Source organism: Salmo salar, chromosome ssa04, assembly GCF_905237065.1.
Source record: "Salmo salar chromosome ssa04, Ssal_v3.1, whole genome shotgun sequence".
Lineage (NCBI taxonomy): Eukaryota > Metazoa > Chordata > Actinopteri > Salmoniformes > Salmonidae > Salmo > Salmo salar.
The window spans coordinates 64,090,806-64,113,763 of NC_059445.1; the positions used below are offsets into that span (position 1 = coordinate 64,090,806).

The following is a 22,958-nucleotide window of genomic DNA, read 5'->3' on the forward strand; positions in this document are numbered from 1 at the left end:
AAACTAGGGTGAGGTTTGAAAAGCTTCCCCTGACCAGACAGCTATGGGACAGACTAGAGTAGTAGAGGTGAGTGTGTGCTATGACGCTAGGTCTTACCTGTCAGAGATGTCATGGCTGGCTGCTGCTGTGGCTCCGAGCAGTCCTAGAGCTGCACTCCCCACTGCTGCCTCCATGATACTGGCTCACTGCAGGAGTAGCCTGCCAGAGAGGGAGGAGAATGTGGAGAGGTAGGTGAAGAGAGAGGGGAGGGAGAGAGAGAGATGGTGTGAAGAGGAAGGTAAAGGGGAAGATTGACAAGGGACAAAGAGAAGAGGAGAGAGAAAGAGAAGCTGTTCTGTGTGTTTGTAGCCTGGGGATTACATCCAGCAAGCTGCAGATGAAATACATTTAACCCCCGCTATTCTGGAAGAGCAACTCCAACAAGTTACTATAGATAGAAAACCTGCTCCATAGCTGTTAGGAAATTGTGGCACCAGACATTTTACCGGCAGTATTTTCATTTACCTGACATTTGGACCCATATGCATTGGGTGTGTAACCTGATTAGGGTGTCCACCCACGGTGCTCAGAATGATAGAAATCACATTTAGAATATGGTCATTCATATTAACAGAACATGCAAGTCGAGGACGCAACGATGTCCGGTCCTTCTTACCAAATTCAGAATAACTATCCACATGTACTTTTCCTCAGCCAACAAGACAAGTAATGAGCAGCAAAAGCACTAGCTTATGTCAATCTACTATCCCCCATTGTTTAAAAGTTTACCTATTCTATTGGTCAGCTTGTCGAGAAAGAAATAGCCTATTCCAAACAGACTCTCGGACAGTTGCCTTGCCGAGACAATAAGACAGTGGCAGAATAAATTCAACCACACCTTGTGCTGCGGACAACAAAAGGCCACTAAGGTGAGTATATTTCGGTGTGTAATAAAGGCCTTTTGTGGGGAAAAACTCATTTTAATTGGCTGGGCCTGGCTCCCCAGTGTGTCGGCCTGGCTGCCAAGTGGGTGAGCCTATGCCCTTCCAGGCCCACCCATGGCTGCACCCCTGCCCAGTCATGTGAAATACATAGATTAAGGGATAATGAATTTATTTATCAATAAAATCTTAGAAATTATTGCATTTTACGTTCATATTTCAGTTCAGTATATTTAATACGACTGGTAATTCCATCAATTACTAAGCTAAAAAGCCTTATTTCTTCTCTAGGACAATTGGCCAGTGCAAATTTAATTTAAAATCGGCTTTTCAATTATAATTTTTTTGACCAAAAGCCAGCTTTCACCGGCTAACAAAAACCCTGATATGGAAATAAAAATGTAAAAAATTATATTTTTATGAGAAAAAACCCATGTATTGAGTGAAACAATCCTAATGAACCTGAAAATGTTTTACTCAGAAACCGTAGTGAATTTCCTACAGATGTAATTAGCTATGTTTTCATCAATCGATATCAGTGCCTTGCATATCAGTTGATGCCTACAAAATAGAATACAGGCTGTTTCTTGCCAAATGCCTTTCAATTACACACACCCAGTGACAGTCAGAGGACTGTTGTGTTGCCTCTCATTTTTATTAGTGTGCGTGCAAGAGGGAGAGTGATTGAGAGTGTCACATGCGAGAACACAAAGGGTGTCGACTTTACCGTGAAATGCTTGCTTACAAGCCCTCCCAACGATGCAGAGTTAAAAAATAATCAAACAAAAAACAGTAACAAGTAATAAAATACACAATAATGGAGCTAAACTCAGCAAAAAAAGAAACGTTCTCTCACTGTCAACTGTGTTTATTTTCAGAAAACTTAACATGTGTAAATATTTGTATGAATATAACAAGATTCAACAACTGACATGAACTGAACAAGTTCCATAGACATGTGACTAACAGAAATGGATGTGTCCCTCAACAAAGGGGGGGGGGTCAAAATCAAAAGTAACAGTCAATGCAGCTGGTGGCCACACCAGATACTAAGTACTGCAGTGCATCTCCTCATGGACTGCACCAAATTTGCCAGTTCTTGCTGTGAGATGTTACCCCACTCTTCCACCAAGGAACCTGCAAGTTCCCGAACATTTCTGGGGGGGAATGGCCCTGGCCCTCACCATCCGATCCAACAGGTCCCAGACGTGCTCAATGGGATTGAGATCCGGACTCTTCGCTGGCCATGGCAGAACACTGACATTCCTGTCTTGCAGGAAATCACGCACAGAACGAGCAGTATGGCTGGTGGCATTGTCATGCTGGAGGGTCATGTCAGGATGAGCCTGCATGAAGGGTACCACATGAGGGAGGAGGATGTCTTCCCTGTAACGCACAGCATTGAGATTGCCTGCAATGACAATAAGCTCAGTCTGATGATGCAGTGACACACAACCCCAGACCATGACAGACCCTCCACCTCCAAATCGATCCCGCTCCAGAGTACAGGCCTGGGTTTAACGGTCATTCCTTCGATGATAAACGCAAATCCAACTAAAACCGCGACTCGTCAGTGAAGAGCACTTTTTGCCAGTCCTGTCTGGTCCAGCGACAGTGTGTTTGTGCCCATAGGCAACGTTGTTGCCGGTGATGTCTGGTGAGGACCTGCCTTACAACAGGCCTACAAGCCCTCAGTCCAGCCTCTCTCAGCCTATTGCGGACAGTCTGAGCACTGATGGAGGGATTGTGCGTTCCTGGTGTAACTCGAGCAGTTGTTGTTGCCATCCTGTAACTGTCCTGCAGGTGTGTTCAGATGTACCGATCCTGTGCAGGTGTTGTTACACGTGGTCTGCCACTGCGAGGACGATCAGCTGTTCGTCCTGTCTCCATGTAGCGCTGTCTTAGGCGTCTCACAGTACGGACATTGCAATTTATTGCCCTGGCCACATCTGCAGTCCTCATGCCTCCTTGCAGCATGCCTAAGGCACGTACACGCAGATAAGCAGGGACCCTGGGCATCTTCATTTTGGTGTTTTTCAGAGTCAGTAGAAAGGCCTCTTTAGTGTCCTAAGTTTCCATAACTGTGACCTTAATTGCCTATCGTCTGAGGAAAAGGGATGCTTCTTTATTTGAGTTTATACACAGGGAATACCAGAACCAGATTAATTTGCAGGGGTACAAGGTATTTGAAGTAGATATGTACATGAAGGCAGGGTAAAGTGACTAGGCATCAGGATAGATAATGGTAAGACTAAAATAAAAACAGAGTCACAGCAGAATATGATGTGTAAAAGTGTGTGTGGGTGTATATGTGTTGTGTCGGTATGCGTGCATATGTAGTGTATGTGAATGTGTGTGGGTTTTGTGTGCGAGTGTGTAAATAGTGTGTATAGTATGAGTGTGTCTTAAGTCCGTGCAAGATAGGGTCAGTGCACATTTAATTAACTATTTAGCTTTCTCATGGCTATTTAGCAGTGTTATGTCTTGGGGGTAGAAGCTGTCTCGGAGCCTGTTGGTTCGAGAGCTGGTGCTCCGATACCATTTGCCGGAAGGTAGTAGAGTTAATAGTCCGTTTATGGCAGGGGTTCCCAAACTTTTTTGGCCCGCAACCCCATTTTGATATCATCTTAAAAAGGTGATGTAATGTAATCAATGGTCAATGTTTACTTTTTAAATTTGGGCTGTGACAGTCTATTACAAATCAGTGTGACAGTACTTTTGACAGAAGGAATTATGGTTTGAAGTGACAAATGCCTCTGAAAGGTATTGGGAAGTTGGAAAGCAGTAGCAGTACGTGGGTAAAATCACTGATGAAACCAGAAAAAAAAGCCATATTACAACCTTTGTTGTGATAATTGCGTTGTTTGCTCTATAACCTGTTAGTTCGTAACCTGTTAGTTCATATGCCTTGCCCGAGACAATAAGAAAACACAGTGGCAGAAAAAAATTCAACCACACCTTTGTTTCATCCCAAAACCGGAGAGCAACATCTGTCCGGTGAAGTCAGCAAAGCATATTACATGTAACAAACAGTTACATGACCAACAGCATAGTCAAGCAAGTTAATGTTTACGAAGTTTTCGGACTATTAACCAACTATTGATTTAGAACCACGGAGAGATACCACAAGTCGCAAAGAAAACAGGAGCTACCTCAATTACTCCAGAATCATTTCAACTTAAACATTTACAGTTAATTCAGAAAGTATTCAGACCCCTTGACTTTTTCCACATTTGTTACATTACAGCCTTATTCTAAAATTGATTAAATTACATTTTTCCTCAAGTCCACACACAATAGTCCATAATGACAAAGCGAAAACAGTTTTCTAAATATCAGCTACAGTGCCTTCGGAAATATTCAGACCCCTTGACTTTTTCCACATATTGTTACATTACAGACTTATTCTAAAATGGAATAAATAAAAAATCCTCAACAATCTACACACAATACCCCATAATGACAAAGCGAAAATAGGTTTTTAGAAATGTTTGCTAATTTATAAAACACGTTTCCATTTCTACAGATTGATTGAGTCCACCTGTGGTAAAGTCAATTGACTGGATATGATTTGGAAAGGGACACACCTGTCTATAAGGTCCCACAGTTGACAGTGCATGTCAGAGCAAAAACCAAGCCATGAGCTTGAAGGAATTGTCTGTAGATCTCCGAGACAGGATTGTATCGAGGCACAGATCTGGGGAAGGGTACCAAAAAAGTTTTGCAACATTAAAGGTCCCGAAGAACACAGCAAGCTCCATAATTCTAAAATGGAACAAGTTTGGAACCACCAAGGATCTTCTTAGAGCTGGCTGCCCGGTCAAACTCGAGCAAATGGGGGAGAAGGGCCTTGGTCAGGGAGGTGACCAAGAACCCGATGGTCACTCTGACAACGCTCCAGAGTTCCTCTGTGGTGATGGGAGAACCTTCCAGAAGGACAACAATCTCTGCAGCACTCAGCCAATCAGGCCTTTATGGTAGAGTGGCCAGACGGAAGCCACTTCTCAGTAAAAGGCACATGACAGCCCGCTTGGAGTTTGCCAGAAGGCACCTAAAGACTCTCAGACCATGAGAAACAAGATTCTCTAGTCTGATGAAACCAAGATTGAACTCTTTGGCCTGAATGCAAAGCGTCACGTCTGGAGGAAACCTGGCACCATCCCTACGGTTGAAGCATGGTGGTGGCAGCATCATGCTGTGGGGATAGTTTTCAGCGGCATGGACTGGGAGACTAGTCAGGATCGAGGGAAAAATGAACGAAGCAAAGTACAGAGAAATCCTAGATGAAAACCTGCTCCACCTTCCAACAGGACAGCAACCCTAAGCACATAGCCAAGACAATGCAGGAGTGGCTTTGGGAGAAGTCTTAATGTCCTTGAGGGGCCCAGCCAGAGCCCAGACTTGAACCAGATCGAACATCTCTGGAGACACCTGGAAATAGATGTGCAGCGACGCTCCCCATCCAACCTGACATTTCTTGAGAGGATCTGCCGAGAAGAATGGGAGAAACTCCCATAATACAGGTGTGCCAAGCTTGTAGATTCATACCCAAGAAGACTCAAGGCTGTAATCGCTGCCAAAGGTGCTTCAACAAAAAGTACTGAGTAAAGGGTCTGAATACTTACGTAATTGTGATTTCAGTTTTCATTAGTAATACATTTGCAAAACCTTTGTCATTATTGGATATTGTGCGTAGATTGATGAGCGGGGAAAAAAACAATTGAATCCAGGTGTTCTCTTGTGGCTCAGTTGGTAGAGCATGGTGTTTGCAACGCCAGGGTTGTGGGTTTGATTCCCACGGGGGGCCAGTACAATTTATTATTTTTTTTCTAAAAAAATGCATGAAATGAAATGTATGCATTCACTACTGTCAGTCGCTCTGGATAAGAGCGTCTGCTAAATGACTAAAATGTAAATGTAGAATAAGGCTGTAACGTAACAAAATGTGGGAAAAGTAAAGGGGTCTGAATATGTTCTGAATGTACTGTATATACAGTGGGGGAAAAAAGTATTTGATCCCCTGCTGATTTTGTACGTTTGCCCACTGATAAGGAAAGGATCAGTCTATAATTTTAACGGTAGGTTTATTTGAACAGTGAGAGACAGAATAACAACAAAAATATTGAGAAAAACGCATGTCAAAAATGTTAGAAATTGATTTGCATTTTAATGAGGGAAATAAGTATTTGACCCCCTCTCAATCAAAAAGGTTTCTGGCTCCCAGGTGTCTTTTATACAGGTAACGAGCTGAGATTAGGAGCACACTCTTAAAGGGAGTGCTCCTAACCGCAGCTTGTTACCTGTAAAAAAGACACCTGTCCACAGAAGCAGTCAATCAGATTCCAAACTCTCCACCATGGCCAAGACCAAAGAGCTCTCCAAGGATGTCAGGGACAAGATTGTAGACCTACACAAGGCTGGAATGGGCTACAAGACCATCGCCAAGCAGCTTGGTGAGAAGGTTACAACAGTTGGTGCGATTATTCGCAAATGGAAGAAACACAAAAGAACTGTCAATATCCCTCGGCCTGGGGCTCCACGCAAGATCCCACCTCGTGGGGTTGCAATGATCATGAGAACGGTGAGGAATCAGCCCAGAACTACACGGGAGGATCTTGTCAATGATCTCAAGGCAGCTGGGACCATAGTCACCAAGAAAACAATTGGTAACACACTACGCCGTGAAGGACTGAAATCCTGCAGCGCCCGCAAGGTCCCCCTGCTCAAGAATACATATACATGCCCGTCTGAAGTTTGCCAATGAACATCTGAATGATTCAGAGGACAACTGGTGAAAGTGTTGTGGTCAGATGAGACCAAAATGGAGCTCTTTGGCATTTACTCAACTCGCCGTGTTTGGAGGAGGAGGAATGCTGCCTATGACCCCAAGAACACCATCTCCACCGTCAAACATGGAGGTGGAAACATTATGCTTTGGGGGTGTTTTTCTGCTAAGGGGACAGGACAACTTCACCGCATCATTTGACGGGGCCATGTACTGTCAAGTCTTGGGTGAGAACCTCCTTCCCTTAGCCAGGGCATTGAAAATGGGTCATGGATGGGTATTCCAGCATGACAATGACCCAAAACACACGGCCAAGGCAACAAAGGAGTGGCTCAAGAAGAAGCACATTAAGGTCCTGGAGTGGCCTAGCCAGTCTCCAGAGCTTAATCCCTTAGAAAATCTGTTGAGGGACTGAAGGTTCGAGTTGCCAAACGTCAGCCTCGAAACCTTAATGACTTGGAGAAGATCTGCAAAGAGGAGTGGGACAAAATCCCTCCTGAGATGTGTGCAAACCTGGTGGCCAACTACAAGAAACGTCTGACCTCTGTGATTGCCAACAAGGGTTTTGCCACCAAGTACTAAGTCATGTTTTGCAGAGGGGTCAGATACTTATTTCCCTCATCAAAATGCAAATAATTTTATAACATTTTTGACATGCGTTTTTTTCTGAATTTTTTGGTTGTTATTCTGTCTCTCACTGTCCAAATAAACCTACCATTAAAATTATAGACTGATCATTTCTTTGTAAATGGGCAAAGGTACAAAATCAGCAGGGGATCAAATACTTTTTTCCCCCCACTGTATAATCAAAATCACCTATGCTTAGTCTAATACAGTGACAACTAAAAGATACCAAACATAATTTAGTCCAATCAACATAAGCTAAATATGTGGCTTTCCTTGGTTCTGATGTATGGGTGTGTTCGTGCAAGTAGAAAAAAACATGTTGGCTCACCCTAGTTGTAGAGAAACGCCAATGCCATCCTCTCTTTCATGTTGATGAAACAAGTCTATAACTGTCATACAGTAATCGTTTTTTAGTTTTTGTTGTCCTAGGCTACATGGCTAAATTGCTTGCTCGCTAGCCTAACTTCCTTTCATGGGCAACGATGAGCCTGCTAGTTAACATTAGCCCACTACATGTTGAACTTCCATTCTCTCAGGCCAGGGGCACAATGTATGAAGTTATGGTTGGATCAGAATCCCTGTTATAATCATTGGCCAGTACGGAGAATTAAGAAAAACGTCAAGTTTAAATCCCTATCTCAATCCATGGCTAATTTAGGAAAGGGACAATTTTATCTAGCTAGCCACCGGAGGACGACACAACAAGATTCAACAATTCACGTTGTTTCTGTCAATTCCGTTTTGCTTTTGATTTAATTGGTTTGAAGCCAAATCCAAACTGGTTTCCCTTGACACTTTTTCTTGGTGAGCCAGGACCATTCACAGTTGAGCTCACTCAGTTTAGCTCAACACTGATTGACTATTATTTATACTTAGTTTTTTTTAATCAAAGGATTCCAAATGCTCGCTGGCGTTCCTTGCATTCAACACTACGGACAGCTTCAGATAGATGGGCTACACGTACAGAGACAGAGGGGGCACTGTTTCGCTTGCTCGGATGTGTTCTCCAGTGAGATATATTCAGCCTCTTGCGACTTGAAGGACAAATATGAAACACAGACGACAGATAAATTATTATACATGTTTTTTGGGGGGGTGAACCTTGCTTCCCTTGGCATCCATGAATACATACCACTGTTCAGATCATCATCAGGCAATCATTTTGAATGATATTCTGTGTAGAAAATAACATTGTGTAGAAAAGTCGCTAATTTGAATCCTGGAGCCGACTAGGTAAAAAATATGTTGATGTACCCTTGAGCAAAGCACCTAACCCTAATTGCGTCTTTAAGTCGCTCCGGATAAGAGCATCTGCTAAATTACTAAAATGTATAGTGTGTGTATGTGTGTTAGAGAGACCGAAACTGAGAATGTATATGTGCGTCACTGTGATAGAGAGAATGCATGTGTCACATATTTGTATTGTCAAAAAGATTGTGTGTGTAAGAATGGATGTGATGTGCATGACAGAAAATGTGTCAGTGTGTGTGTGTTTGCGCCAGTGAGGCTTCACACGAATACCTGACGCAGCAGAATCCCCATAAAGTGAACGACCTTGCTGGAGGACAGTGCATCTGCTCCTCCGACATCATGCCATGCCAGGGACACAGAATACACACTGGATGTCTGGATTAACACTACTGGAAGTACAGAGGGTGAGGGGAGGTGTCGATCGAAGAATGGGACAATCAAAAGACATTCAAATCTATGCAGATGACTCTGGGAGTACATTGCATTTTGGATCATAAAATATGCAGTGGCCACGCGAAGGCACACAGGTTACTCTTTAGGAAAATCAAAATCAATACTTGGATGATCCCCTCAGTTGAAAGAACGTAATACAGTATATTCATAGGGATTGAGAAAGAACTGTGTCAGATGATATTTAGTTGACATCACTGGTAATACAGTAGGCCTATATTCATAGGGAAAGAAGTGTTCGAAAACGTAGAAACCATCTGATTCGCAATTACCTCTGTTTCAAGTAAGAACCAACTTTATCTCTGATGTTGTCATCTTTAGTTGACATCCCTGCTAACACAGTAGGCCTATGCAGAGCAATAGTAAAGGCATATTTTTGTAAGCGCCAACTCCGGCATGGCTCATTGGCCAAAACCTATGGGAAAAATATATATATATTTTTTTTAGGGTTATTGGATAAACTCTGATCAGCTCACGTCACTTTTTGTGAATTCTGAAGTCTCTATGTAATCAAAACAAGCACGGACTTCATTACTTATAAAGGTCATGTTAACTGACTGATATCTCATTGAACAAAACGTATAAGATCTCCTAAGCCTGTGTTAACCTCAGACGTTATTTTTGGTGTTTATCCAAAACCCCATTCTTTCCACATTCATTTCTCCCATAGGAATGGCTGAGCGAACCAGAGGTAACTAATTACCGTTCTTTTAGGACTACAAACTGGCGAGCTCTATACCCATAGAGAGAAGTGTTTTGAAGCGCAGAAACATCTGGTTCGTAATGACCACCAGTCACTGTCTCAAGTAAGAATGACTTTCTCTGAGATTGTCATCTTTAGTAGATGTCCCTGGCATTTAATTGTGTCTGATGAGCCAATTCTCCCCTCCACTCTAGCCCTCTATCCAGCCGGCAATTAGTCAGGCCTGACATTTGCATTACGATACCCGCCGTTTGCCATTTAATGAGAAGGAAATCATGCTACGGTTGGGCTAATTGAGAGCTCAAAACTGATCCATACAACCTCTTGTACATTTCCGGCCTACTCACCGTCTCTTGTGCTTTTCAGAGAGCTTACGATTGTGTTCGCGATCTTATAAACAGTATGTGGGAAAATGTTGTGCGGTTTGCGCTAATCAGACCATCATTCAGTGGAATGAATATAGAAGGTGGGAGGCACGGCTAAAATGCCATGAAGAGAAAATAGTTGCAGTTTCTGAAGCTACTCAAAGATGGCTATTCAAACATTTGAATATTTCAACACACAGAGAAGGAGATAACTCACCAATTAGACAGTATATGGAAATAAATGGCTGTAGCGTAGGGCTTACAGTGTTTGATAGGCAATGCAAAGACATGACATCAGATCTTTCACTGTTGGTCCTTCTTTGACCAAGCCTCTCCCTGATAAGTGACAGACTAAGAATGAATGTCCTGCGATTTCTGAATGTCTCACAAGAAAGAGGGTTGACACCCAGCATCTCAGATTTTTCTGAAATTGTTTTGGTTGTTAGATACAGATAAGATTAGCAATCCTGCGAAATGTTGTTGAACTATAATTTGATCTCTGAGAAATTAAGCTAATTGATTGCACCCAAATTGGCCATTTTAATTTATTTGATTAATATAATTAATGAATATACTACCTATTTTCAGTTTTCTAACAATGAATTAGACCTGAGGAATCCAAAGAGATGGTCAAAAGCCACCCACGGACCCCCCACACCAACAACTGGTACACTGGATGATTTCTCTGTTTGACAAGTAGTATGGAGCTGCGGCTGAGTATTGTTTCTTCATCCTATAAATGTATTTCCCAGTGAATTCTGTGTTGTCTTTTCCCCTGTTCAGATAATTTAGTTAGGTTTATGTCCCATCCTACAACCTGATATTACCGTGTTCTGACCACTAGATGGTGCTGTTCCTGCTATTCATTTTTTAAAGAATCCCCCCCTCCTCATTGCTAAAGGGATAGTTCACCCAAATTACACAACTATGTATTGGTTTCCTTACCCTGTAAGCAGTATATGGACAAGGTATGACAGCAGCCCAGGCTTAGGTTTTGTTTAACTGGCCACCGCATTTTTTTTTTTATATAGCATTTGTGGCATCACTCCAAAGCTAGTCAATGGTACGTAATATTAGCTTTTTTGTGCTTCATATTCCCCCCAAAATCACCTAATTCACTGAGAGTTAGGTATGCACGATATATCGGTGAGCATATTGGAATCGGTCGATATTAGCTCAAATTGCCAACATCGGCCCAATGTCTAGTTTAACGCCGAAGGTGCAAAACCGATGTCAAAGCTGACGTGCATACCTATATAACGTAAGTAGATGATGTAATGACGCCACAAAAAAATACAGCGCTACACAGAAAAACACTAAGCACACACTTCCAACAACTAAACAAGTTCAAGTCGAGCAGTTATTTGAAAGAGTAAGAACTTTTCAGGGAGACAACATCCATTAATGCCAAGATAATAGATTTCATTGCCCTTGACAATCAACCATCCTTTGTCTTGGATGATGGTGGCTTTCGCCGAATGGTCGAGCCCCAGTACACACTATTTTTCAGATGTTGCCCTATCGGAGTTACACAGTATTGTTGAATCGCACATCCATGAGCTACAGTGGGGGGAAAAAGTATTTGATCCCCTGCTGATTTTGTAAGTTTGCCCACTTACAAAGAAATCAGTCTTTGTGTCCAGTATGAAAGAAGTTAGAGGTCATTTCGCAAGCCAATGCTAACTAGTCTATAGGTGTCTGCTAGCATGCTATCAGATGTCCCTGGGCAAGAAAAAGGTTCCCACTCTAATTTATGCATTGGCCACAACTATACTTAGAGGACGAGTCAACAACATTTGTGTATGCGCAAAAAGAATGAGCTTTTCACTGGACAATAACTTTAAGCTTTAGCAGCTGGGGTGGAAGGATTTGACAGACTGGGTGAACACCAGAAGAGCTAATATACTGTAGGAAGCACTAAACTAGCGTAGCCACCAGAAAAAAATTATAACACTCAAGCAAAGGGTTGCCTTTAATGACTCCAGAAGTGGGAATATGGCATGGCGCATCAATCAACATAGTTTTAAACAAAATGTCCTCTGATTTCTGTCATCTTCAAATCCAATGTTATTGGTTGCGTATACATATTTTGAGGTGCAGCAAATTGCTTATGTTTCTAGCTTGAACAGTGCAGCAATACCTAACAATACACACAAACAATTTTTTGTCTATTGGGTGGAAAATTATGTATTTGAGAAGCGTGCCTTTGATTAAACTTGAATGCGTGCACCTGGTTGTCAAGATCTAGGCCCATCTTTTTGGGCATGTCTATTCGTGACAACCTACAAAATCTGTGAATTGCTACACTTCACTGTATTGCACCAGTACAGAGGCAGCATTTTGGATATTGGGTGTGTTGTGTACACCTATAAAGTGTGTGTATGTGTTTGGAATCTGATCTGACTATCGATAAAGTTGACTGTGTTTCCAGACATGGCTGACCCATACTAACATGAACAAGCTGGGTGGCGGTCTACATGAGATGAGGGGCTGGGTCCCGTCCCTACAGAGCATGACCTTATCTGGGGTATTGACAGGCCAGCAAATATCAGACCAAGTACATGTTACATACAGCCATACTGAGTATGTTTACAAGCACACTAATAATTTCATATTAACCTGTTAGGGCTAGGGGGCAGTATTGACACGGCTGGATAAAAAAAACGTACCCAATTTAATCTGGTTACTACTCCTGCCCAGTAACTAGAATATGCATATAATTATTGGCTTTGGATAGAAAACACCCTAAAGTTTCTAAAACTGTTTGAATGGTGTCTGTGAGTATAACAGAACTCATATGGCAGGCCAAAACCTGAGAAGATTTCAAGCAGGAAGTGGCCTGTCTGAGAAGTAGTGTTTCATCTTGGCTCTTTTTATTGAAGACTCAGGATCTGTGCAATAACGTGACACTTCCTACGGCTTCCATAGGGTCTCAGAGCCCGGGAAAAAGCTGAACGATATCGAGGCAGGCTCTGGCTGAAACACTTTATCGCTTTTGGCAAGTGGCCACTCAGAGTACTATGGGCTTAGGCGCGTGCCCGCTTCGACCGAATGCTTTCTTTTCCTTTGTCTGTTTACCTAAAAGCAGATTCCCGGTCGGAATATTATCGCTTTTTTATGAGAAAAATGGCATAAAAATTGATTTTAAACAGCGGTTGACATGCTTCGAAGTACGGTAATGGAATATTTAGAATTTTTTTGTCACGAATTGCGCCATGCTCGCCACCCTTATTTACCCTTTAGGATAGTGTCTAGAACGCACGAACAAAACGCCGCTGTTTGGATATAACGATGGATTATTTTGGACCAAACCAACATTTGTTATTGAAGTAGAAGTCCTGGGAGTGCATTCTGACGAAGACAACAAAGGTAATAACATTTTTCGTATAGTAAATCTGACTTTGATGAGTGCTAAACTTGCTGGGTGTCTAAATAGCTAGCCCTGTGATGGCCGGGCTATCTACTGAGAATATTGCAAAATGTGCTTTCACCGAAAAGCTATTTTAAAATTGGACATCGAGTGCATAGAGGAGTTCTGTATCTATAATTCTTAAAATAATTGTTATGCTTTTTGTGAACGTTTATCGTGAGTAATTTAGTAAATTCACCGGCAGTGTTCGGTGGGAATGCTAGTCACATGCTAGTCACATGCTAATGTAAAAAGCTGTTTTTTTATATAAATATGAACTTGATTGAACAAAACATGCATGTATTGTATAACATAATGTCCTAGGGTTGTCATCTGATGAAGATCATCAAAGGTTAGTGCTACATTTAGCTGTGGTTTGGGTTTATGTGACATTATATGCTAGCTTGAAAAATGGGTGTCTGATTATTTCTGGCTGGGTACTCTGCTGACATAATGTAATGTTTTGCTTTCGTTGTAAAGCCTTTTTGAAATCGGACAGTGTGGTTAGATTAACGAGAGTCTTATCTTTAAAATGGTGTAAAATAGTCATATTTTTGAAAAATTGAAGTAATAGCATATCTAAGGTATTTGAATAACGCGCCACAGGATTCAACTGGCTGTTGAGTAGGCGTCCCACCTAGCCCATAGAGGTTAAACTGATTATGGCAGTAGGATGTGTATGCATTAGTCATCTAAACACCTTACTCTGATTATGTTAAATCGGCGTACAGTCATAATTGAAGAAAGCACCAGCGATTAAAACACCTGGTTTTCTGACCAATCTTTTGAATTATTAGCACATAAACCCATTAATCAGAGTTACATTTGATCTGCACATGTGCTAGTGCGAGCTTCCTTCTTTTGCATGAGTGAAGTGAGTTCGGAAGGTGGAGACAGCGCAGGTGCATCAAAGCTGTGACCGAGAGACTGAAAAATAGCTTCTATCTCCAGGCCATCAGACTGTTAAATAGTGACCACCAGCCAGCCTCCACCCAGTACCCTGCCCTGAACTTGAGTCGCTGTTACTAGTCGGCTACCACCCGATACTCTACCCTGCACCTTAGAAACTGCTGCCCTATGTACACAGTCATTAAACACTGGTAGGGCTGTGGCGGTCACAAAATTTCATCAGCCGGTGTTTCTCAAGAAAATAACTGTCGGTCTCACTGTAATTGACAATTAATTAACAATAAACACATTTAGCATCTCCTGGGTTCCACACAGACTTTTTTTGAAAAGGCTTGTAGGCTAATAAATTCATGTAATACAGCCTAAACCTTCACAATAAATCCATCATTTATTTTAGACAGGTCTAAGGAAGCATGTTAAGAAGAAAATGTAGAATCTCAGAAAAAAAGAATAGCATACTCTGAGTTGTCCTGATGTGGCTGTGCCAAATAGCTGTGGGCTACACACATTTAGCAGACAAGATTTGCTTAGAATTCCGTTGCATTATTTTAAATGATTTTATAGTATGAAGAATACAAATGAACAAAGCTAAATAAAACAAATATTTTCTCCAAACGATTTGAGGGAGTGCGCACATGGGGCTATTCTGTGTTGAGCGGTTAACAAAGAAATAGGTCCTCCTAAAATTATCTTCCCAAAACTTGAAACTCATGCGCTGCTTATGTATGCCAATTAGGCTCAAACCCCTTGTAAAGCGAATTAATGTGCTTCATTTTAAGAATTTATTTGGCCACTTTAGTTGTGATACAAATGTTATCAAAACATATAGGCCTATAGGCTAGGCTACATGAGGTGTGCAACTAGGATTAGAAAAAGTTGTGCAAAAAAAGGCAGTTTATTACGCTGGGCATCATTCACAAGTGATAGGCTAATATTATACTATTCTTGATTTAATCTCGTCTTTACATATACAAAATAATAATGTGTGTGACATTTGTTTTGACTTATGTTTTTCCTGTGGTTCATTTTCATGCCAGCCAGGTAGGCTATACTCCTGTTGTAAAGAGAAGCAATGTGCTTAATATTAGGAAAGTTGAGAAATAAATATAGTAGGCCTAGTCTACAGAAAGCTGATGAAATCCTCTTTTTAGGAGAGGCCATCAACCCGTTTTCTTGCGCAATTGCATAGCCTATAGAAATGTTGTGCACCATGAACTCAGAGTGATTAGAGGGACAATAGAGTGTGAAGTACCAGGCACTTAGCAAGTTCGGTAGGCTACTAATCACCATCAGCAGCAGCATCCGAGCTTGGAGAAGCCTAATTACAGTGACTAAACGGTCACATGGAATGACGGCCTACCCCGGCCAAACCCTAACGATGCTGGCCGATTTGCGCCGCCCAATTGGACTCCCAATCAGGGCTGGCTGTGATACAGCCTGGAATTGAACCAGGGTCTGTAGTAATGCCTCTAACACGGTGATGCAGTGCCTTAGACCGCTGCACCACTCAGGAGCCCAACGCTTCCCACAGTTGTGTCAAGTTGGCTGGATGTCCTTTGGGTGGTGGACCATTCTTGATACACACCGGAAACTGTTGAGTTTGAAAAACCCAGAAGCGTTGCAGTTCTTGACACAAACCGGTGCACCTGGCACCTACTACCATACCCCATTCAATGGCACTTAAATATTTTGTCTGGCCCATTCATCCTCTGAATGGGACACATAACCAATCAATGTTTCAATTGTCTCAAGCCTACACAGATTACAATCTACACAGATTTAAGTGGATTTAACAAGTGACATCAACAAGGGAGCATAGCTTTCACCTGGATTCACCTGGTCAGTCTGTCATGGGAAAAGTAGGTGTCCTTAATGTTTTATACACATATATATATATATATATATATATATACACACACAAAAACACACTCACACTACATGAACAAAAGTATGTGGACACCTGCTTGTCGAACATCTCATTCCAAAATCATGGCCATGAATATAGCGTTGGTCCCCCCTTTGCTGCTATAACAGCATTCACTCTTCTGGGAAGGCTTTCCACTAGATGTTGGAACATTGTTGCAGGGACTTGCTTCCTTTCAGCCACAAGAGCATTAGTGAGGTCGGGCACTGATGGCGGGAGATAAGGCCTTGCTTGCAGTCGGCGTTCCAATTCATCCTAAAGGTGTTCGAAGGAATTGAGGTCAGGGTTCTGTCACGGCCCCTCCTCTGCAGCGCAGGGGCGGTTCCTCCTGCAGGCAGAGGAGGGTCGTTAGTGATTGGAGCTGGCGTGATTGGAGCCACCTGGGCTCAGGGTATTTAAAGCTGCTGCTTCACTAACCACTCTCTCTCTCTCTCTGCTCCTCCAGGTATGGTCCTGTTTTGTTTGTTCCTTTGTAGGTTTATTTAGTTTCCACTCAGTCATGTTCCCACACACAGATTCATGCATCCATGCACCTTACATACATTATGACATTTCCACACCTCATTCCTTTGTTTAAAGTAAAGTTTTTTGTTTGGCCTATACCTGTTGTTCATGTCCCCTCATTTTTGCCACAGGCTATGAGCCGGCCTGTGACAGTTCTGTCAAGGTCTTCCAAACCAATCCCGACAAACCATTTCTATACAGACCTCGCTTTGTGCATGGGAGCATGCTGAAACAGGAAAGAGCCTTCCCCAAACTGTTGCCACAAAGTTGGAAGGCACAGAATAATCTAGAACATCATTGTGTGCTGTAGTGTTGGAACTAAGGGGCCCAGTCCCAGACCATTAGTCCTCCTTCACCAAACTTTATAGTTGGCACTATGCATTCAAGCAGGTAGTGTTGTCCTGGCATCCGCCACACCAAGATTCAGACTGCCGGATGGTGAAACGTGATTCATCACCCCATAGAACCTGTTTACACTGCTCCAAAGTCCAATGGCGGAGAGCTTTACACCACTCCAGCCGACACTTGGCATTGCACATGGTGATCTTTGGCTTGTGTGCTTGGCCATGAAAACCCATTTCATGAATCTCCAGACTAACAGTTTTTGTGCTTAAGATGCTCCCAGAGGCAGTTTGGAACTCGGTAGTGAGTGTTGCAACCGAGGACAGATGAGTTTTACAAACTACGCATTTCAGCGGTCCCCTTCTGTGAGCTTGTGTGGCCTACAACTTCGCGGCTATGCTGTTGTTGCTCCTAGATGTTCCCACTTCACAATAACAACACTTACAGTTGTCTGGGGCAGCTCTAGCGGGGCATAAATTTGTTTAACTGACTTTTTGGAAAGATGGCATCCTATGACGGTGCCACAATGAAAGTCGCTGAGCTCTTCATTAAGGCCATTCTACTGCCAGTGTTTGTCTTTGGAGATTGCATGGCTGTGTGCTCGATTTTATGCAACGGGTGTGGCTGAAATAGCAGAATCCACTAATTTGATGGGGTGTACACATACTTTTGTATATATAGTTTAGGCGTGCTTGTAGTTGTGGAGTAGCCTAAATGGTAAGCATTCTCAATTATGCTTTGCTTTATTGACAAGATAATAAAATAACAAGAATGAACTTTACGTATACTGCAGCTGACAATACATTATGCGTTTATGGTTGTTAAATGGCCCTTTGATTGGTCTATAACCTCCCCACAGATGTAACATGGGGCCTAATCAAACAGTCATCTCTGACAACAAATCCTCAAATCTCAGCTCATATTGTCATGCAGCAGGTAGCTAGCGTTATCACTGGGTTCACTCTGGGGAGTGACTAGGGTTGCATATTTTGGGGAATATTCAGAGATGTAAACTTTCCGTGGGAATTAACAGGAACATATGGGAATTAAAGGAAATGTATGCAAATTAATACCATTTAAATGTAATGTTTTTTTGCATTGGATATATTTACCATAGCATATGGAGACAAACATAAACCTTTTACCTTATCATAAGTATACATAATTGCAAATGATTAAATCCTTCCAATAGAAATTTTAAAAAATGATTTAGTTACGAATCCAACTTTAATTAAATGTTGACTCTTCACATGGGATGATTTCACAGAACAACAAAAGGGAATATTGAATGATTCCCAATGATCCATCGCATCTCCCAAAAACATTTTCAACATACATCTGTGAAATGGTAGTGTAGAAACTAAAGCTTTGGTTGTCTTCCTCTCAGACTTCCAGGTCTTCTCCCTGGACCTCCTCAATGTCCACCTCTTGAACATCAGACTCTGGGGCCTCATCGTCACGGTCACTTTCCAACCTTGTTGAGGATGGCTCGTTGTCAGGCTCAAAAAGCCTCAAATTCGCCCGGATGGTCACCAATTTTTCAACCCTTGTATTTGTCAGCCTGTTGCGTGCTTTGGTGTGTGTGTTCCCAAACAATGACCAGTTGTGCTCTGAGGCAGCTGATGTTGGTGAGATTTGGAGGATGATGGAGGCAACCGGGGAAAGAGCCTCAGATCCACAAAGTCCCTTCCACCAGGTGGCTGTGAGATATGTTGGCATGACTGCCATATTGCATCTACATCCCAAAGCCCTTGCTTGGAAGTGTATTTCACCAGACTGTCAAGAACCTTGCTCTCATCCAGGCCAAGGTGGTGAGACACAGTAGTCATGACACCATAGGCCTTGTTGATCTCTGCACCAGACAGGATGCTCTTGCCAGCATACTTGGGATCCAACATGTACGCTGCTGTGTTTATGGGCTTCAGGCAGAAGTCTTCACGCTTTTTGATGCATTTCAGAACTGCAGTTTCCTCTACTTGGAGCAACAGTGAAGTGGGCAGTGCAGTACAGATTTCTTCTCTTACATCTGTGAACATCAGACAGGATGGCATTGTCTCCCTCAATCTGTGCAATGGCTACTGCTATAGGTTTCAGGAGTTTCAGGCTGCTTACCACTCTCTCCCAAAATACATAATCCAGCAGGATCCTCTTGATGGGGCTATCCATATCGGCAGACTGTGATCAAACATGATGACAACACTACCCCAACGGGTGTTGCTGGGCAGCTTCAATGTGGTGCTCTTATTCTTCTCACTTTGCTTGGTGTGCTAGATTGCTGCTATAACTTGATGACCCTTCACATACCTAATCATTTCCTTGGCTCTCTTGTAGAGTGTATCCATTGTTTTCAGTGACATGATGTCCTTGAGGAGCAGATTCAATGCATGAGCAGCACAGCCAATAGGTGTGATGTGAGGGTAGGACTCCTCCACTTCAGACCAAACAGCGTTCATGTTTGCAGCATTGTCTGTCACCAGTGCAAATACCTTCTGTGGTCCAAGGTCATTGATGACTGCCTTCAGCTCATCTGCAATGTAGAGACCGGTGTGTCTGTTGTCCCTTGTGTCTGTCCTCTTATAGAATACTGGTTGAGGGGCGGAGACGTAGTTAATTATTCCTTGCCCATGAACATTCGACCACCCATCGGAGATGATTGCAAAACAGTAGTCGGCTTTCTCTATGATTTGTTTGACCTTCACTTGAACTCTGCAACCAGCAAATTAGTAGATAAAGCATGTCTGGTTGGAGGGGTGTATGCTGGGCAAAGAACATTCAGAAATCTCTTCCAATACACATTGCCTGTGAGCATCAGAGGAAAACCAGTTGCATACATAGCTCAAGCAAGACATTCATCAGCATTTCTCTGACTACGTTCCTCCATTGAGTCAAAAACACTTCTGATTCCAGGAGGACCATGAGCTGTTGCTATCGTTAAGGTGTCTGATTCAACATTTTCACCTCGAATAGAAGTAGAAGGACTTTTGTCAGAGGTTGCTTGTTGTGAGCGCTGAGGGAACTTTATGCACTTGGCCAGATGATTATGCATCTTTGTTGCATTCCTCACATATGATTTGGCACAGTATTTGCAAATGTACACAGCTTTTCCTTCTACATTATATGCAGTGAAATGTCTCCACACATCAGATAGTGCCTGTGGCATTTTCCTGTAAAGATTAGATTTTTTTGTTGTAAAAAAACAAATACAATTCCATGTACAGATAAATACCTAGATTAAACTCCTTCGTAAGATAAATGTTTTAAAATGAAACATGTACGGAAACAGGTGAATTAACCTGTTATGGCTAGGGGGCAGTATTTTGATAGGCTGGATAAAAAACGTGCCCGATTTAATCTGGTTACCACTCCTACCCAGTAACTAGAATATGCATATACTTATTACATATGGATAGAAAACACCCTAAAGTTTCTAAAACTGTTTGAATGGTGTCTGAGTATAACAGAACTCATTTGGCAGGCAAAAACCTGACAAGGTTTCAGGCAGGAAGTGGCCTGTCTGACAAGGTGTCGTTCTTCTCGTCTCTGTTTATTGAAGAGTGAGGATCTTAGCTGTCCCGTGACACTTCCTACGGTTGCCATAGGGTCTCAGAAGGCGGTAAAAGCTGAATCGTGGCTTTGCAGGCTCTGGCTGAAACAAAGTAGCGTGTTTGGGTAGTGGCTGGTTACAGTACTGTGAGACTCAGGCGCGTGCCCGCGTCGACCGAATGCTTTGTTTTCTTTCCTCTGTTTAGCTAAAAGGAGATTCCCGGTCGGAATATTATCGCTTTTTTACGAGAAAAATGGCATAAAAATGGATTTTAAACAGCGGTTGACATGCTTCGAAGTACGGTAATGGAATATTTCGATTTTTTTTGTCACGAATTGCGCCACGCGCGCGACCCTGATTTACCATTTCAGATAGTGTCTGGGACGCACGAACAAAACGCCGCTATTCGGATATAACGATGGATTATTTTGGACCAAACCAACATTTGTTATTGAAGTAGCAGTCCTGGGAGTGCATTCTGACGAAGACAACAAAAGGTAATCAAACTTTTATAATAGTAAACCTGATATTGGTGAGTGCTAAACTTGCCGGGTGTCTAAATAGCTAGCCTGTGATGCCTGGGCTATGTACTTAGAATATTGCAAAATGTGCTTTCACCAAAAAGCTATTTTAAAATCGGACATATCGAGTGCATAGAGGAGTTCTGTATCTATAATTCTTTAAATAATTGTTATGCTTTTTGTGAACGTTTATCGTGAGTAATTTAGTAAATTCGCCGGAAGTTTGCGGGGGGTATGCTAGTTCTGAACGTCACATGCTAATGTAAAAAGCTGGTTTTTGATATAAATATGAACTTGATTGAACAAAACATGCATGTATTGTATAACATAATGTCCTAGGGTTGTCATCTGATGAAGATCATAAAAGGTTTGTGCTGCATTTAGCTGTCTTCTGGGTTTTTGTGACATTATATGCTAGCTTGAAAAATGGGTGTCTGATTATTTCTGGCTTGGTACTCTGCTGACATAATCTAATGTTTTGCTTTCGTTGTAAAGCCTTTTTGAAATCGGACAGTGTGGTTAGATTAACGAGAGTCTTGTCTTTAAATAGCTGTAAAATAGTCATATGTTTGAAAAATTGAAGTTTTTGTATTTTTGAGGAGTTTGTATTTCGCGCCACGCCCCTCATTGGATGTTGGAGCAGGTGTTCCGCTAGCGGAACGTCTAGATGTAAGAGGTTAACACTCCTCAGTTAGCAGGCTCAAGCAAGCTAAAACCCACATGGTAGCAAAAACTAACTAGCAGAAATTGTTAAGTTGGAAATGATTTAAACACACTTTCCTGTAGCCTACTATTTAACAAAAAATCATGTATGCAATTTAAAATATATTCAGCCCACCCAGTATTGTAATCAAACCTTACCAGAAAGCATGTAGTCCTTGGCTCAGACAGTGTAGTAGTGTGGGCTCAATAGCATCTCATTAGTGTGCAAGATCTTGAGAATCAGCTGTATATGTGATGGAAGACCGCACTGCACATGTGATGGAAGAATGCACTGTGCATGCAGAGGGTTGCAATTCCATTGAATTGGGGATAGTTTAACAAAAATATGCCACAAGACCTAGAATTGCCTTGTGTATGCCACAAAAAAAGGTTTTTGTTAGAAGATAACTTTTTGGGTGAATTTAAGCAAAATTCCCCAAATTCCAGCGCTTAACTTCCCATGGAAAAATTCCGTAAATTGACAGTTAAGTTTCCGACCCTTTGCAACCCTAGGAGTGACTGCAATTTTATCAGGAAAGGTGTTTAGGCCAGGTTCACCTGTGTCCAATCACTGCCAACCTTCTCTTTTGTGTGCTAATGCAACCTTGCGAGATCGGCGGAAAAGTGACAATTCCCTTGTCGGATTTTGGTCCCTTCTCGACTACAGCACACAGTCGATGCAAGTTTCACATCAATATTAATATTAAAAGGTTAGGAAGTAGGAAAGTGACCCAAAGCCTGTCAGAGACCCTAGATGTGTTGTCATGAGAAGCAAAACTGGGTAATAGGCCTACTGTATACCCAACCTGTTTATGGAGAATACCACTGTAGCTATAAATAATGGTTGTGTTACTTTGCTTGCATTTCAAACTGCTTTTCTGGGGTGTTTGATCAACCGATATGGGAGTTGATTGATGAGAAGCTGGACTTCACCATATTTTCCGTATAGGTCTGCTGTGAAGAGGATCCCCAGGGTGAGACAATTGAACAGGGCTGAAAAG

The 22,958-nt window shown here is 42.2% G+C and overlaps 1 protein-coding gene across 6 annotated transcripts in view; it reads right to left on the bottom strand.

Moving 5' to 3' along the window:
• The window catches only part of LOC106603643 (rho GTPase-activating protein 32), a 255,879-nt gene that overhangs the window by 143,422 nt on the left and 89,499 nt on the right, over positions 1-22,958 (bottom strand). For all 6 annotated transcript variants that reach the window (XM_014197559.2, XM_014197558.2, XM_014197556.2 and 3 more), the window contains exon 2: positions 98-199. In XM_014197559.2, coding sequence (XP_014053034.2) covers positions 98-174 — 77 coding nt within the window. In that variant the 5' untranslated portion in view covers positions 175-199. The remainder of the gene's footprint in view (positions 1-97; positions 200-22,958) is intronic.